At 43.6% G+C, this 15,279-nt stretch overlaps 2 protein-coding genes and 1 long non-coding RNA gene across 6 annotated transcripts in view; 2 read left to right on the forward strand and 1 right to left on the reverse strand.

Moving 5' to 3' along the window:
- The window catches only part of LOC307014465, a 45,954-nt gene extending 44,975 nt beyond the window's left edge, over nt 1-979 (reverse strand). Inside the window, exon 1 of the long non-coding RNA XR_013801227.1 lies at nt 946-979. This is a non-coding gene — a long non-coding RNA (uncharacterized lncRNA). The remainder of the gene's footprint in view (nt 1-945) is intronic.
- The window catches only part of LOC307014454 (uncharacterized protein), a 35,057-nt gene extending 27,207 nt beyond the window's left edge, over nt 1-7,850 (forward strand). The window contains exons 2-9 of the mRNA XM_079642362.1: nt 4,140-4,258; nt 4,366-4,450; nt 4,547-4,681; nt 4,770-4,927; nt 5,044-5,152; nt 6,621-6,849; nt 6,941-7,097; nt 7,194-7,850. Coding sequence (XP_079498488.1) covers nt 4,140-4,258; nt 4,366-4,450; nt 4,547-4,681; nt 4,770-4,927; nt 5,044-5,152; nt 6,621-6,849; nt 6,941-7,097; nt 7,194-7,466 — 1,265 coding nt within the window. The 3' untranslated portion in view covers nt 7,467-7,850. The remainder of the gene's footprint in view (nt 1-4,139; nt 4,259-4,365; nt 4,451-4,546; nt 4,682-4,769; nt 4,928-5,043; nt 5,153-6,620; nt 6,850-6,940; nt 7,098-7,193) is intronic.
- enah (ENAH actin regulator) overlaps nt 1-15,279 on the forward strand; it is a 229,006-nt gene that overhangs the window by 58,784 nt on the left and 154,943 nt on the right. The window contains exon 1 of one of the 4 annotated variants that reach the window (XM_079642348.1): nt 12,217-12,455. The exons of 1 other annotated variant lie outside the window; for it this stretch is intronic. In XM_079642348.1, the coding sequence (XP_079498474.1) occupies nt 12,442-12,455 (14 nt within the window). In that variant the 5' untranslated portion in view covers nt 12,217-12,441. Of the gene's footprint in view, nt 1-12,216; nt 12,456-15,279 lie in introns of those variants that run through there. 2 more of the 4 variants (XM_079642350.1, XM_079642351.1) reach the window with 2 other exon arrangements.

Below are 15,279 nucleotides of genomic sequence, written 5' to 3' on the forward strand. Positions count from 1 at the left end.
ATCAGAACTCTTTAATTCTGATGAACTAAAGAGCAGATTGCGTTCACACCGGAATAAGTCCCTGAGGGAGGATTAGGCAAATGAAGCCGCTGACGTCACTTCTTCTTCTTCTTCTGCTTTGGGTTTACTGGCAGGCCGCAAACAACTTCACGGCGTATACTGCCACCCAAAGTCCCCGGCCGGAAATCCCCGGAGTTGGGGACTGGCCTTCCGAGTAAATCGCCAGAACACTGACATCTCCTCATCACTCCACCGCTCCCACGTTGTATATTGTCAAATGTCACTTGTTTTGCATCAATCTTGATACAGGGTGCTTATTATATGTTAGAGTTTGGATTCTTAAAGCTTTTAGTCTCCGATCCCATCATTCAAGGGTGGTTTTCACAATAAGTAATATATTTTTCTTTGGACGGACAATATGGGTGTTTCTCAATCGCGAGTAAAGCTGCTCAGGAGCCATTATTTCAAGCATACTACGTCATCGAGTGCCGTCGAAGTACTGTTCCAATCTCCAGCATACTTGGAATTCTACCGAGCCCGGCGTACTTCGTTTGGAGAAATTTCAAGGCTGCACATGTGTAGACTCTGCGGTCTTAAAATCCCCACAATGCTTTTCGCACGGACCAATTTCCCCAAATCTGTGGCGGAAAATGTAAAGTGGGGCCTCTCATATGACGCACACCTGCACACTTGCTCGTCTGTTCCACTCTTCGTTTTCCGACTGCCAGGAAGTATTCTTGCCTCGCTTCTGAAGCAAGACGCTCGGCAGACATGTGCTACCAAGCAAGCATACTTGCGATTGAGAAACACCCTCTACTTTACATTTTTTTACTATGTTCAATCTGAATTTTCTCTATAAAATAAAAAATTATATACTGATTCTGACTTTTCTACTTCCAACTCACAGGTTTATCATTGCTTTGAGAAAAAAGATTATGAATTGACCCCTTTTAGAAGTGAAGATATAGTCATTTGTTCTGGGAATATCATTTTAGAGCCTGAGGCCTTAAACACAGGCTTGGGGCTTAACTGGTTAACAGGTTCAGTTTAAGTGATAAACAAATTTGGGTTTCCCAAATTGTGTAATCTGTTCATGAAGTACTATTCCCCTATTGTTGCTTGTATTGGAAATTCCTCTGTTATAGAACGTTTGATCTCCTTCCATATAGCATCTTATTCTCAGCATACTATCATCCTTCATTAAAAAAAAGGTCTATGAAAGGACCAGGTACGGGGAGTCAGGATCCGGGGGATCTGAGTGGTGAGGACATGGAGGCTGGTAACAGGAAAATGGCAGGTTGATGATGGTCCTGGAGCACAAGAAAATATGTGTTAGACACAAAGTCACAGGTAGCAAAAACATGAAAATCTCTTAGTTGCCCTATGCCTTAATACCACTGAGGTTGTACAATGATCCGCCGGAGAATGGTTGGAAAGCCGGGGATTATATACTGGAGGCTGATGGCTTGATGGAAGCAGGTGAGTTGTCGAAGAGGGTGCAGCGCTGATTGCAGCAGGTGAGCAGGAGGTTGAGCTGGGAGCCAAGAGGGACAGCCCCGCCCACGCCAACACAAACAAACACAGACAGGGGAGCATGGATGTGGAAGAGAAAACAAACAAACAAAAGGGAGACGGCTCGAGAGGTAGAGCCATGACACTGCCTTAATTGAGCATCAATATACTAACATTTAAACATGGGAGTGCAAAACCACCCTTGTTTTTTGCCCAACTCTGGTATTTGATTTTTGGTCTCTGTCCTTGCCAAATTTACCTCAAGATCAGAGATGGGGTCGTTATTAAAAAAAAATTAATATATTACATATTACATAATACTTTAAAAAAAAAGTAATATATTACCAGAGCTCTCAAGTCTCACGCATTTGGCGTGAGACACACGCATTTCACTCCATTCACACGCTCACACGCCACACCTTGTATTTCTCACGCAGAGATTTCTTTCCAGGTTACCGCCCACCAAGTTGTGCCGCAATTTTGTAAACAAACTAGTACAGAATCACTGTAGCCACGCATCAACCAATCAAAAGAATGTAAGCTGTCGAACAGCCAATTAGAAAATAACCTGGCTGTATCCGGGTAGGATTTAGACATTCCGCTACAACATTACATTCTGATTCTATTCCAATGATTAAGACGCTCGCTGAAGAGTAACCAAAGAGGACGGCCGTCACATAGTCACTCACTGACATTTTGTGTGGCTACAGACTGCTCGACGTGGGAGAAGACCATATTTTCAGTACAGTAAGTCATCTCATCATTGATTTCCGTTGTTATGGAATATATGTCCAGGGAGCTTTTAGCTAACATTTTGACTGACTAGACTATAGCAGGGGTTCCCAAACTTTTCAGCCCGCGACCCCCAAAATAACAGTGCCAGAGACTTTTATAATTTTTATTTTTTATTTTCCATTTTTATTTTACTCGCGACCCCCACTTTGGGAACCCCTGGACTAGAGTATGCATGAACTAGCCTAGCTAGCCTGTTGAATCCCTGCTAGCTCATTTCAGCAGCTATTCTGACGCTTGTTTTCTTCGGAATTTTGCGCCTACAATAACTTATTATGATGATTATTATTGTTATTTATTATTATCATTGTTGTTATTGATATTGTAGTAAGCACCAAGGCTATTTGCTCCCTTGTTGGACTGTCCCTGTGTCTCCTATTTTCCCGGTGTGTGCGCCCGCGCCAGGGCTGGAAATTAATTTTCCAAAACATTTGAATATTTACACAACACATGAACATTTACCAGCCACTGGGGAAAATCTACCAGACATTCAGTAGTAAACCAATGGTACATTTGTATTATGTATTTAAAATCTACCAGCCACTGTTATGTTTTACCAGCATTTGGCTGATGGTTGGTGTTCATTTCCATCCCTGGCATGAGTGTGTGTATATTTTATCAGAAAACAAAGCATATTAATAATTATTGCATTTGTCTTTCAAAGCTGTCAGGAAAGAGGCAACTAAGCATTCTTTCATGCTTTCAAAACAATCAGCTCCCTTAAAAGGTGGCCAGGTCAGAGGACACTGTAGAGGAGGCAGTAGAGGAGGCAGTAGAGGAGACTGTGGAGGAGGTAGAGGAGGCAGTGGAGGAGACTGGGGAGAACCCATTGGAAACAGAGAAAAGGAGAGGATTATGTGGAGCAGCCACATATAGGTGTTCCTTTAAGAAGGAGTGGTCAACTCGATGGCCATTCATCACAATGGGAATCACCAGCTCCTTCTACTGGTGCTCAGTGTGCAGACAAGAGAACTCCTGTGCTCATCAAGGCGTGAGGGACATAAGCAGGCATGTGGAAGGCAAGGGACATCGGGCCAAAGAACAGTCTCTAAACTCAGTCAGCAGTATTGCACAGTTCTACGTGCCAGAAACTTCTGTTGGAGGCATGAGTGTACAAGAGGCCAAGGTACATACAGTACAGTCTAGCACAGAAAAACTAAAAAGCTGGCGGCAATGTTTGATGAATTACATTTCTCTTCAAATTGATGGTCATATTACCTTGAAAACGTATTTAAGGTTATGAGGTATGTAATCAGTTGTTTCTGTTGCAGACCAGGAGGGCTGAGGTGAAGGTTGCTGTTGCAATGGTGCAGCACAATGTTCCCTTTGCCGTTGCTGACCATTTCAGCCCCTTGTACAAAGAATGTTTTAGACACTCCCCTACAGCTCAGGGCTTTAAGAGCGCAAGCACAAAAACAACGTGCCTCATAAATGAAGCAGTGACACCTCATTTTAAGAAGGAACTGATGATGAAGATGAGAGAGAATCCCTTCACACTTGGCTCGAATGATAGTGGTATGTGCTTAACAACTTCTATCAGTAATTAGTACTTATTTTTTATCCATTTCTACATGCACTCATACAATTTGAACAACATATTGTTTTAGTTATGGTCCTTATTGTTACAGGTCTAGAGAAGATGAATCCTCTCACTGTCAGAATTTTTGACACCAACAAAGTTGTGCACAGGTTCCTTGATATGTGCACCACCAGTGGGCGGAGCTGTGGCACCGCTGAAGTGATCTACACAAAAATCTATGACACCTTGCAGGAAAATGACATCCCTTGGAGAAATTGTGTAGGTCTCTCTATTGACAATGCCCCTGTAAATACAGGTGCCAGAAATTCAATCGCAGCCAGAATGTTGAAGGAAAATGGCAGTATTTACATCCATGGATGCCCCTGTCTTATCATCCACAACACTGCCAAACATGCGGGGCAGAAGTTTATGGAAGTAAGTTCAAACATCTACACTCTATATTACCAATCCGTTAAGCCAAATGCCATGTAAAACAGCTTGCTGATAGTGTTGCAATAGATACTTGAATTCATGTATTGCAGATATCCGGATTTGATCCAGAGGATCTGACCGTGGATGTTGGGTACTGGTTTAAAGGAAGCACCAACCGTAAAGGTTACCTGGCAGGTTTGTGATTCAAACAGCTCTACTGTTATACAACAAAATGCAGACATTTATTATTTGTTTACTGTTGATGTTGATGTTATGTTTTATATTTTCCAGAATTTTGTGAATTCCATGAGAGCGAGTACATGGAAATGCTGCTGCACATTTCGGTGCGATGGTTAAGCCTGGAGAGGTGCATCACACAAATTCTGCGACAGTATGGGCCACTTACCAACTATTTTAAGTCTTTAAGTATGTTGTTTGTTTCATTGACAGTAATACAGGTGCATTACACCAGACTAAATGTGTACTTTTAAGCACTGACTGTGTTTATTTACAGATGAGAAACAACCAAGATTTAGAAGGTTGGTGGATGCATTTTCCAACCCCCTGACTGAAGTCTACCTACTCTTCTATCAAGCGACGCTGCCAGTGTTCACCCTACTGAACCTCCTCCTCCAGAGAGAAAGGTCTTCCATCTCTCATTTCCACGGAGAGGTAAAATGCAAGGGTTAGGCCATCCTGCTGCCAAATACAGTATGTCTGCTTGAATTGGCTGATATGTCCTTTTTCAAGTAATACATGGAAATGTTTTATGAACTACAAATTTGCAGATGACAAAGTTCATCAAGAAACTGTGTGCGAGGTTCATGAAGCCGTCAGCACTACAGGGCCGACAAGTCCATGACATCCTCTACAAGGACCCACTAAACCAACTGCCAGGTAAAAGTTTCATATAAGGCAGGGGTGGGGAACCTTTTTCCTCTCAAGGGCCATTTCAATTTTTACAACATCCTTCGAGGGCCGTACAAATTATTGAACTCAAAGTCTGCTTAAAAAACTCAAATCACAGCCCATTCATTTCGCGTTTCTTTCATGCTGTGCAAAGAAAAAACAAACCTCTTAATCCAGATATTTGACCATGACCCGCGCATTCATGCACCGTGGCATGACCACCAAAACAGAAAGATATGGACACAAGATGTGTGCAAATGTATTTAGTTTCATATCCATGTGGACATGATTTAAGTGGGGGGGGGGGGGGGCGGATCTAACCTCATCTAGGGGGGTTTGGGGGCATGCACCACCAGGAAGATTTTTTTTAAATATTGAAGTTAAAAGCATCAATCTGGTGCACTTTGAGAGCAACATGAAGAGATCTATGGATACATCTCTCAACACCCATATGAAACAGAACTGTAAGCAGATTTTTTTCTTTATGGATATTTTACAAATCACTTCCCTTTTAAACTGTATTCTTGTTTATTAATAACAACTTTTTTTTACTGTCATATTAGTATTGTATACCTGTTTACTTTATTCTCTTATTTTTCTATAACTATAATGATCATATAAAGATGTGCCTTTACCTCACTGGTTGGACAAAAAGCTTCTTATATTCGTTAGCATAGCTAGCTAACCAGATGCTAATAACAACAAAGTTATTGACTGAAATCAGTATGACAGATGAATAGATCGCCACTGGGCTTTCAACTAAAGACACAGCCACGCAAAAACTGCGGCATGTGTACAGCTCCTTATGGGTATTGCAATTTGTGAAGTCCCGGCCCGGAGCCGCGTTCTGGTGCTCTTCGTTAGAACTACACTCCTGTCAGACGAGACATATACCACGTGAGGACACGTTAGGCTCGTGTTGTGTTCAAGGACCCTGACCTTGGCCAGGAAAAACAAGCTTGTTTAATTATTTTGCGGTCTAGATTTCTTGATTTTTTTTATTTTTTGCCTGTGTTTATAAATTACCTCGAGGGCCGTACCAAATGGTCTCGCGGGCCGTATACGGCCCGGAGGCCGGAAGTTCCCCACCCCTGATAGAAGGAGATACACCTGTATTCTCATTGACCTCAAATATACTTTTTGGGAAGATTGTTGTTATTGGGCGAGTTGGGTGATATCTCTGTTATGGCTGTTAAAAAGCATAAATGTGTGTAGGCATACCATGCTTGTGTAGTTTATGGGTAAAATGGTATGCTTACATAGAGGAATACCTTCAACCACTTGCACTTATTGTGCACATAGTGCTCAAAACTAGACAGACTGAATGATACACTGACTGTTTGTCTAGTTTTGAGTTAAATTGCCAAGTGAAATCCCTGTCTCTACCTGATGCATATTGTTGAAACTACCTGGACTTAATTTGCTTCTCTATCTCTTTCTGATATCTGTCTGGTAGGAGAAAAACTAAATGTTGGCTTCACCACCAGAGCTACCCTCAATAGGCTCCTTGAGGCTCAGGAGGTGCAGCTATTCCAACAGGCAGCACTGGCATTTCTGGTCAGGGCTGTGGAGTATGGCATCAATAAACTCCCTCTGAAGGAGGCTCTTCTGAGGCATACAAGATGTGTGGATGTGCAGCAGAGGACTGAGTGTGGGGTGGAAGATGCCCTATACTTTATAGACAGGTAAGGGTTTCCACATTTTCCAGGATTTCAACACATTCAATACTTTGATTGAATACATTAATCAGTTCTTTACACATGGTGCTCTTTTTAGATTTCAGGAACTACTACCTTTCCATGGGCCGGAGGAACAAGACAAGGTGTGTGAGCAGTTCCTGGAATATCAGCTGATGGATATCCCCATGCCCCAAGATCCCACCACCTTTAATGTTGACGAGTTTTGGGGGAGTATGTCCTCAATCAAGTGCAAGGTAAGAAATACTTGGCGCCACATGACATACACATAATCAATTGAAATCAAAAGCAAAGCATTTGAGTAATAGAGTCTCTTGGTTCCTTTTTTAAAGGTGACCGGTTTGAGCCAGTTTTGGAGGCTCACTAAAATAGCTCAACTTGTTCTAGTGCTCCCTCACTCTAATGCCAACGTGGAGAGGGTTTTCTCGATGGTTGGACTGTACAAGACAAAAACTAGTAACAGCTTGTCCCTCGATGGAACACTGTCCTCCATCATGACAGTGAAGATGGCAGCCCTGGAACCAAACTGTTTCAGATGGGAGCCACCAACCCCAGTGCTGAAGGCCTCAAAAACTGCCAGCAACACCTACAACAAAAAACACTGACACACACACACACACACACACACACACACACACACACACACACACACACACACACACACACACACACACACACACACACACACACACACACACACACACACACACACACACACACACACACACACACACACACACACATTCACATCCCTTCACTAAGAATGAAATAAATATGTTTTAATTCGTATGAATTTATGTGTCATTTATCAGATAAGACCACCGTCCCCACCCAAAGCCCCGCCGCTGCCAAAATCTCACTCTGGACTCTGTTCAAAACTTGAGAGCCCTGTATTACACTACTTCGTTACTGTCTATATAAAGTAACTTGTTACTTTACTCGTTACTTTACTCGTTACTTTACTCGTTACTTTACTCGCAGGGCCGGCCCGCCCCTCCCTACAGGCAGATCACGCAGACTGCGGCGCACCTACAGTGTAAGCGCGCCACAGTTTTGCCTCTGCGAGACTCCACTTGCACTATTGCATTAAGGAAGACATAACACAAGTCTTTCTTTTGATATGCTCTTTAATAAAATAGGCTACCAGCCTACCACAACAAGCTAACAGTCTGTGAAACGTAAAGACACTAATTAATGAAACCAGTTCAAGACGCATTATTCTTATTCTTATCATTCTTTATGAGCGCAGTAACGGTAAGGTATCTAATTACTCATTTATTTAGTTTTCCATAACTTAGTAACAAAGATGGTGAAACTAAAGTGGTAGAGACATAGCAGAATTCCTACAATGAAGTGGGACATTGAACTTTTCACCCGTGAGAGGGCAGTCAGGAAAAGAGAGCGAGCGGCCCCTTTGAGGAAGTTTACAGATGAAAAGACTCAGCCATGCTTATGCAGTACTGCACGTGGAGATGTGGATGGGCAAATCGCGCAGATTACGTAGGCCTACATGTATACAAACCTGCGGCGGAAACCCCTCTTGTCTGTCAGTGAGTGTGATTATTTTATAAAAGTAACAAAGTAACGTGTGTCGGGGCAATGTTAGTAACTGTAGTGTGATTACTGAATTATAAAATTATATAACGCGTTACACTACTCCGTTACCGACAAAAGTAATATTATTACAGTAACAAATTACTTTGTAACGCCTTACACCCAACTCTGCTCAAGATACTGTATGTATTTAGGAAGGGACTATAAGAAATACAACAGTCTCTGCAAAATAAAATGTTTGAACCTATGCGAGAACCACAATTAAGAAAAGGAATGGGTCCCATCTCCTCATGTCCTTATAATCTTTTTGTTTATGGGCAGGGAACAAGGTGATGGCAATTTAGTAAATTCTGTACGCATATTTACTTTATGAAGTATCTCATGGATTTGGCCTCCAAACATTTATTTATATTTATTGTGGAGCATTAAAACTGTGTTTTTAAAACATTCAGCTTACATTCACAGAAGAATCCTTATTTTTACGAGTGAAATAACTGTGCGAGAGTGAGATGCTTCTGTGTTGGATAAATACACCTATAAATCATCAGCAAAAAAATGAAATATTTTCTTCACCTCCATTCATTGCTCTTCCTGTGATATTCTGAAAAATCCACTGGCTCAGGGTTTCAACAAAGATCACACACAGGAACTGGCAAATTTTGCAGGCTTTCTTGTTCCTAGTTCTAATGAAAAGGCATTTGAAGCTCCTCGATTTACCGCGTTCACACCGCGCTACTTTTCCCACTTTAGTTCCGATATAGTTCCGAAATGTCGCGTTCACACAAAAAAGAGCCGGAACTAAAATGAGTTCATCAGAACCTTTTCTTACCCCCTTTTCCATCCCTGCGCAGGGACTTTTGTGGGAGAAAAAGGTGCCTATTTCTGATTGGCTGGGCGGAATGCAAACCACGCCCCGTAAAACTCCCAAAAAGTTTTGTGAAGCCACAATTTTATTTTCCTCGCATTAGAATTATTAGCATTAGCCCAGCGCACAAACTAGAAACTGCAGGGAGCCCCAGCAGCTTCTACTTCGGGGACTTCCGGCGGCAGTATACGCCGTGAAGTTGTTTGCGGCCTGCCAGTAAACCCAAAGCAGAAGAAGAAGTGACGTCATGAGAACTAAAGAGTTTTCATGAACCTTTGTGGGAAAAGTACTGCGGTGTGAATGCACCTAATGTGATTTATAAAGTTCTCTAGTTCTGTCAGATTCGCATCCGGTTGTATCTGAAGTTGTGGCAACTTTCGCTTAAGCCAGCTAGCATAGTGTTCAGATCAAGGCTATCCTCATTTCATTTCATTTCAAACCTTTATTTAATCAGATTGGTCCCATAGAGATCATAGATCTCTTTTTCAAGGGAGACCTGCAGCATATAGCTTCCACATGAAACATAAAACAATAAAGGACATCATACATTATATTTACAGGATACATTTACATAGTTATAGACATTTACAAGTGCCCATAGTATCAACGAGCATTTCATTTAGCTTAGCTTTAAAAACATGCAGAGGAATGAGATTGCTCAGTTTGAATTCTTGCTGAAGATTGTTCCAAGCAAGTGGAGCTGCGCACATAAAAGCTGTCTTACCCAAGACAGTCCTTGCTATCCTCACTGAAATCTGTAGAAGGACACACAGATGCAGGGTAAACCAAAGAGACAAAGGAGGAGGGCTGAGCTTGGTTTATGGAACAAGGATTGTACCAAGAGGTTTATCATGTCTTCATCATGAGCCTGAGGCTTCATCATGTCTTCACCATGAGCCTGAGTCTTCATCATGTCTTCATCATGAGCCTGAGTCTTCATCATGTCTTCACCATGAGCCTGAGACTTCATCATGTCTTCATCATGAGCCTGAGTCTTCATCATGTTTTCACCATGAGCCTGAGTCTTCATCATGAGCCTGAGTCTTCATCATGAGCCTGAGTCTTCATCATGTCTTCACCACGAGCCTGAGACTTCATCATGTCTTCATCATGAGCCTGAATCTTCATCATGAGCCTGAGTCTTCATCATGAGCCTGAGTCTTCGTCATGAGCCTGAGACTTCATCATGTCTTGATCATGAGCCTGAATCTTCATCATGAGCCTGAGTCTTCATCATATGAGACAAATGTAACATTTGTGATATTGGGCTATATAAATAAACATTGATTGATTGATTGATCATGAGCCTGAGTCTTCATCATGTCTTCATCATGAGCCTGAGTCTTCATCATGTCTTCACCATGAGCCTGAGTCTTCATCATGAGCCTGAGTCTTCATCATGTCTTCATCATGAGCCTGAGTCTTCATCATGTCTTCATCATGAGCCTGAGTCTTCATCAACTCTTCATCATGTCTTCATCATGAGCCTGAGTCTTCATCATGAGCCTGAGTCTTCATCATAACGGAGCGTCCACACAGCAGCGTGCGTTGACGCTTGGCGGTGGGCGTGCCTGAAGCTTGGGGAGTCAACGCGAGCAACGCGAGCAACACGACCAACAACCAATCACATGAATCTTCCGCCCCCGACATACAAAGCAAAATGCTAGCATTCCATGCTAGCTATATATACTGTCTATGCCTGCTAGCTGTCCATTCAATGTTTAAACGAGGTACACTGGATATAAACTCCCCAAACAGGCGAAAACCTACCAGTTTCACCCACTATCTCTGCCACCTCCCTCCATCCCTGGCTCCTCCGGTTTGTATCCCGGTAGATGAACAGAGACTGATCATACAGCACCGGTTTATTCACTACTCGCAGCATACACACGGTTTGATTGGCTAGCAGTTGTACTGGCAGATTTTTATAAACAGGATTTGATTAGCTGACGCTTCCGTCGAAGCTTCAAAAGTTGAACATGGTTCAACTTTTGATGCGAGCAACGCGTAGCTACGCTCCCCACAATGCAGTTCGGCGAAGCGTGATGTCACCTCATTCAAAGTGAATGGGCAGAAGCGTTGAAGCTTCAACGCACGCCGCTGTGTGGACGGGCCTTGAGTCTGAGTCTTCATCATGTCTTCATCATGAGCCTGAGTCTTCATCATGTCTTCACCATGAGCCTGAGTCTGCATCATGTCTTCACCATGAGCCTGAGTCTTCTCCATGAGCCTGAGTCTTCATCGGGTCTTCACCATGAGTCTTCAGAGGGTCTCTGTGCTGTGGAGGACGTCCTGCCTCTTCCTGTGTCTAAGACGCTGTGTCTCAGTGGCTACACCGACTATTATTTCACATTTTACTTCATCTTATGTATTTATAAAAATGGTATATGGAGACGCTATAATAACCCTAATGTTCCATCATGATTATTTTGTTACAGAAAATATTCAGAAAGTGTTTCCTCTGGCTGAATGTTCCTGCCGTTCTCCTGTTAAATTTAACACCGAAGTATCATAACTGCTAGAGCTTGATCTAAAATGTGGAAGTATTATGTTCCTGACTTTCATAATGTCTCCATTTGTTTTGGATAGTGTGTTCCCTTCTATGGTAACAGATTACATCTGTATCAGCATCCATAAACCTCCAACAATCCCCAGCTTAATCCAGGCCAATGTAATGTGCAAGTCAGAATATCTATTTTAGGAAAGGGCAGAGAAAAGTTCCCTCCCTTATTACCCCCAACCATAGAAGCATTGCATCGCCCACACCCCCACCCAGCTGCTCCGCTTTTAGCCATTGCTCTGGTAATCATAGGGACTGTGGGCGGCTGCACAGGAGAATGAGGAGGAGGTTTCACCAGCAGGCCTTGTGCCGGGGTGGGTGCCTCATCACTGTCACTGTCTGTCTAAAGGCCATTTACCCTCCCCCGTCCCAAAGCCAGCCAGCCAGCCAGCCAGCCAGCCAGCCAGCCAGCCAGCCAGCCAGCCAGCCAGCCAGCCAGCCAGCCAGCCAGCCAGCCAGCCGGCCAGCCAGCCGGCCACTAGCAACGCAGCTGCTCACTCAGTCAGTTTTTGAAAAACAGTGGACATTTTGGGATTCTGTCCAACTTCCAACAACATATTGTCTTCTAGGCGGAGGTGCCGGATACACCTGAGACGCCGTGATGACTCGCGACTCGTAAGTTTGAGAAGCAGTGGAGTAGCTGTATGATTTACAGATTGTAGCACGTCACACTGTCTAATGAAAAAAAACCGTAATGTATTAAATACGTCTCATCACCCTCAGTTGTATTACCTCTAAACTAAGCTGGACTTTGCAGCTCTGTGAGGGGCACTCTGCTGGAACTGCTGTTATACAGTATATCCACAGTGCAGCAGTAGAAACATATATATATAAATATATATATATATTTTTTTTACTGTAAGGTATGTTGTGGTGGTGATTTCAGAAGCTGCTTATTTGTGTCCTTGAATGCTGTATTTGTTAGATGTAAGTGAATGAAAGTGACTCATAAAAACTTTCCCAGTCAAATGGTTATAAGAATGGGACATCCTTCAGTCTTAATATCTTTGTCGGTGCAGTTTGTCTCAGTTTTATGGTATGTTTAGCAGTGTTTTCTTAGTCCTCCATCAGATTTAGATGTGATGTACAGTATGCAACAACAGTGCAACAGTTGTGAGTAATGCAGCTGAGTTAGCGATTCATGTTTTTAGTTCTCAGTGTGATGTCACCCTGTCACAGAGCTGCGATTTAGTGTTAGCAACTGTCTGTCTGTCTGTCTGTCTGTCTGTCTGTCCCATTGCCTTGTTGATTGTATTTGGAAATGGTTAACTTTGATGAGTTGTATCTCTGTCTGTATCTGGGGTATGAATAGTTTAATATCATAGGTGTAATTCATAATTCAATTGAAAACAGTAATGACTTTTATTTCTGGCCCACCTCGTCTCAATGGTGGACACAGCGATGGGTTAGATGGGTCTGAATTCTCCTGTCTTCTTGGGGACCAGGAAGTACATAGAATAAAGCCCCTTCTCCCTGTGCTGGGGGTACACCACAGACACCACTTGTTTTTGTAACAGGGTCTGAATCTCTGCTGAAAGAAAACCTATCACCTCCTGGGATGGTAGATTTGTCTCTTTTACGCCGTTGAGCAGAGGACGGATGCTGCAAAACTGAAGTGTATAACCCCGTTTCAGCGTCCTGTCCATCCACTCTGTTAGTACACAGCTGTGTAGCAGGGATAGCACACGTCCATCTGCGGCAGCTACACCGTGGACCAATATTGGCCTGTTCATCTGGCCAATACAGCGGTCTGAATAATCACTCCTGTCCTGAGGCGGGGAGTCGGGGGCAGCCTGCTGAGGGGAAATCCGAGACACGCCCAATTCACCGAGATTATTGGCCGCTGCTGCCATCTGCGTACCGAACCGAAATATTCTGTCCAAATAATTCAGCATTTCTCGGTCGCGCGGCAATGGGGGCAGAGGCTTTTTCCCCTCCGCCCATCCGGCTGCCTGCGGAAGCAGATAGGCCCTGCACCCTCAAGATAACTGAGCCCTCGTCCTGAGTGGCTGTCGCTACGTCGCCTCCACACACTGCCAGATGTCTGGCAACGGGGGCGAAAGCCGGGCCTTAAAACCCGGGCCGTAAAACCCGGGCCGTAAAACCCCTGACGGAGGCGGCTCACCAGCTTTGGCGGTAGTGGCGGGGGGAGCGGTAACCCTAAACGCTCCGCCACGATGGCCATCACCGCTGGGAAGTCTTGACGTGCGGACCTGTGAGACGGCCCGTCCTGGGTGCCGGAAACGGAAGCACCTGACATCGAGGAACCCTTGTCGTCTTCCTCGTCAACGAACGTGGCCCGGCATGTTCAGGCCCCAGACACTCAAAACAGAGGCGGTGGGGATCGGCACCTGCGATTAAGCCGTTGCACGTAGGTCAAGGTCGGTGCTCAAGGACTGGTGAGTTTTCCATTTTTCTCAATTTTCTTCTCTCTCCTTCGCTCTCTCAGTTGTTTATCCTGCACGCTGAAGAGAAAAGGATGACGGGCGGGAGGTACTCAGGTAGGCCCGGCCGGCTACGTTTATAGATTTCTCAGTAGGTGAACGCATAGTGAGGTCGAGGGCAGTACCCATAGAGTCCAGTAGAGGACGGAGCCTGTGAGATATAACATCCTTCTCACATCTAAGCCTCATCCCAATACCCTTCCTCGACTCCTCCTTTCCCTCCCTCGCGTCCCTTCCTTGCGTCTTAGCTCCGCCTCCGTATGATGCGAGCGAGAGACACGAGGAGGTGACGCGAGGACAGAGGAGTCCTCAGGTATTAATTGGGATGTCCTCGTTCACTCAAACGTCACTTTTAAACGACGTGTGTTAATTATGACATGTGCACAGCTGTATCCCCTCTCATCGGGCTTAACTGAATAACCCCTTAGAACCAGCCCATTAGTGGTTAAACATTTATTTAAATGAATGAATCTTTCTCTTGTTAGTCAATGTATGATGGTTGGTCCTGCTTTTGTGTTCCGTTTTGGTGTAAAATGTAGCCTACATATAAATAAAAATATAATGATAGTAATGTGAAAGCCTTTACTCGGAAAATGTGTGTCCTGTAGGTCCCCACATTCACCACAAACCCACATTCAGGACTGTGAATTTTAAATAATTGAACTCCTGAATATCTTAACACAAAACAATACAAATAATTGTTATTTATCAAGATCTAGCCATTTATGAAATACCTTTCTTAATAGCTATGTAGCAAGATCATTAAACAGATATTTTCCTGCTCTTTAACCGAACCATGATTGAGATAGACACAAAAATAAATTTGGGGGAAGCTGGGTTATTCGGAACATGAGGAAAGTATCCTTACTTTAGCTGAGGTCCTCAGTAATTGCCTGCTATGTCACACACTCACAATGAAACTTCGGTTAGCCTTTTTTGTTTCTACTTAAGACTGTTAGCTTTTGAGATAATTCACCTGCTCTTCCTTCATCTCC

Source organism: Notothenia rossii (genome assembly GCF_949606895.1).
Source record: "Notothenia rossii genome assembly, chromosome: 8".
NCBI lineage: Eukaryota > Metazoa > Chordata > Actinopteri > Perciformes > Nototheniidae > Notothenia > Notothenia rossii.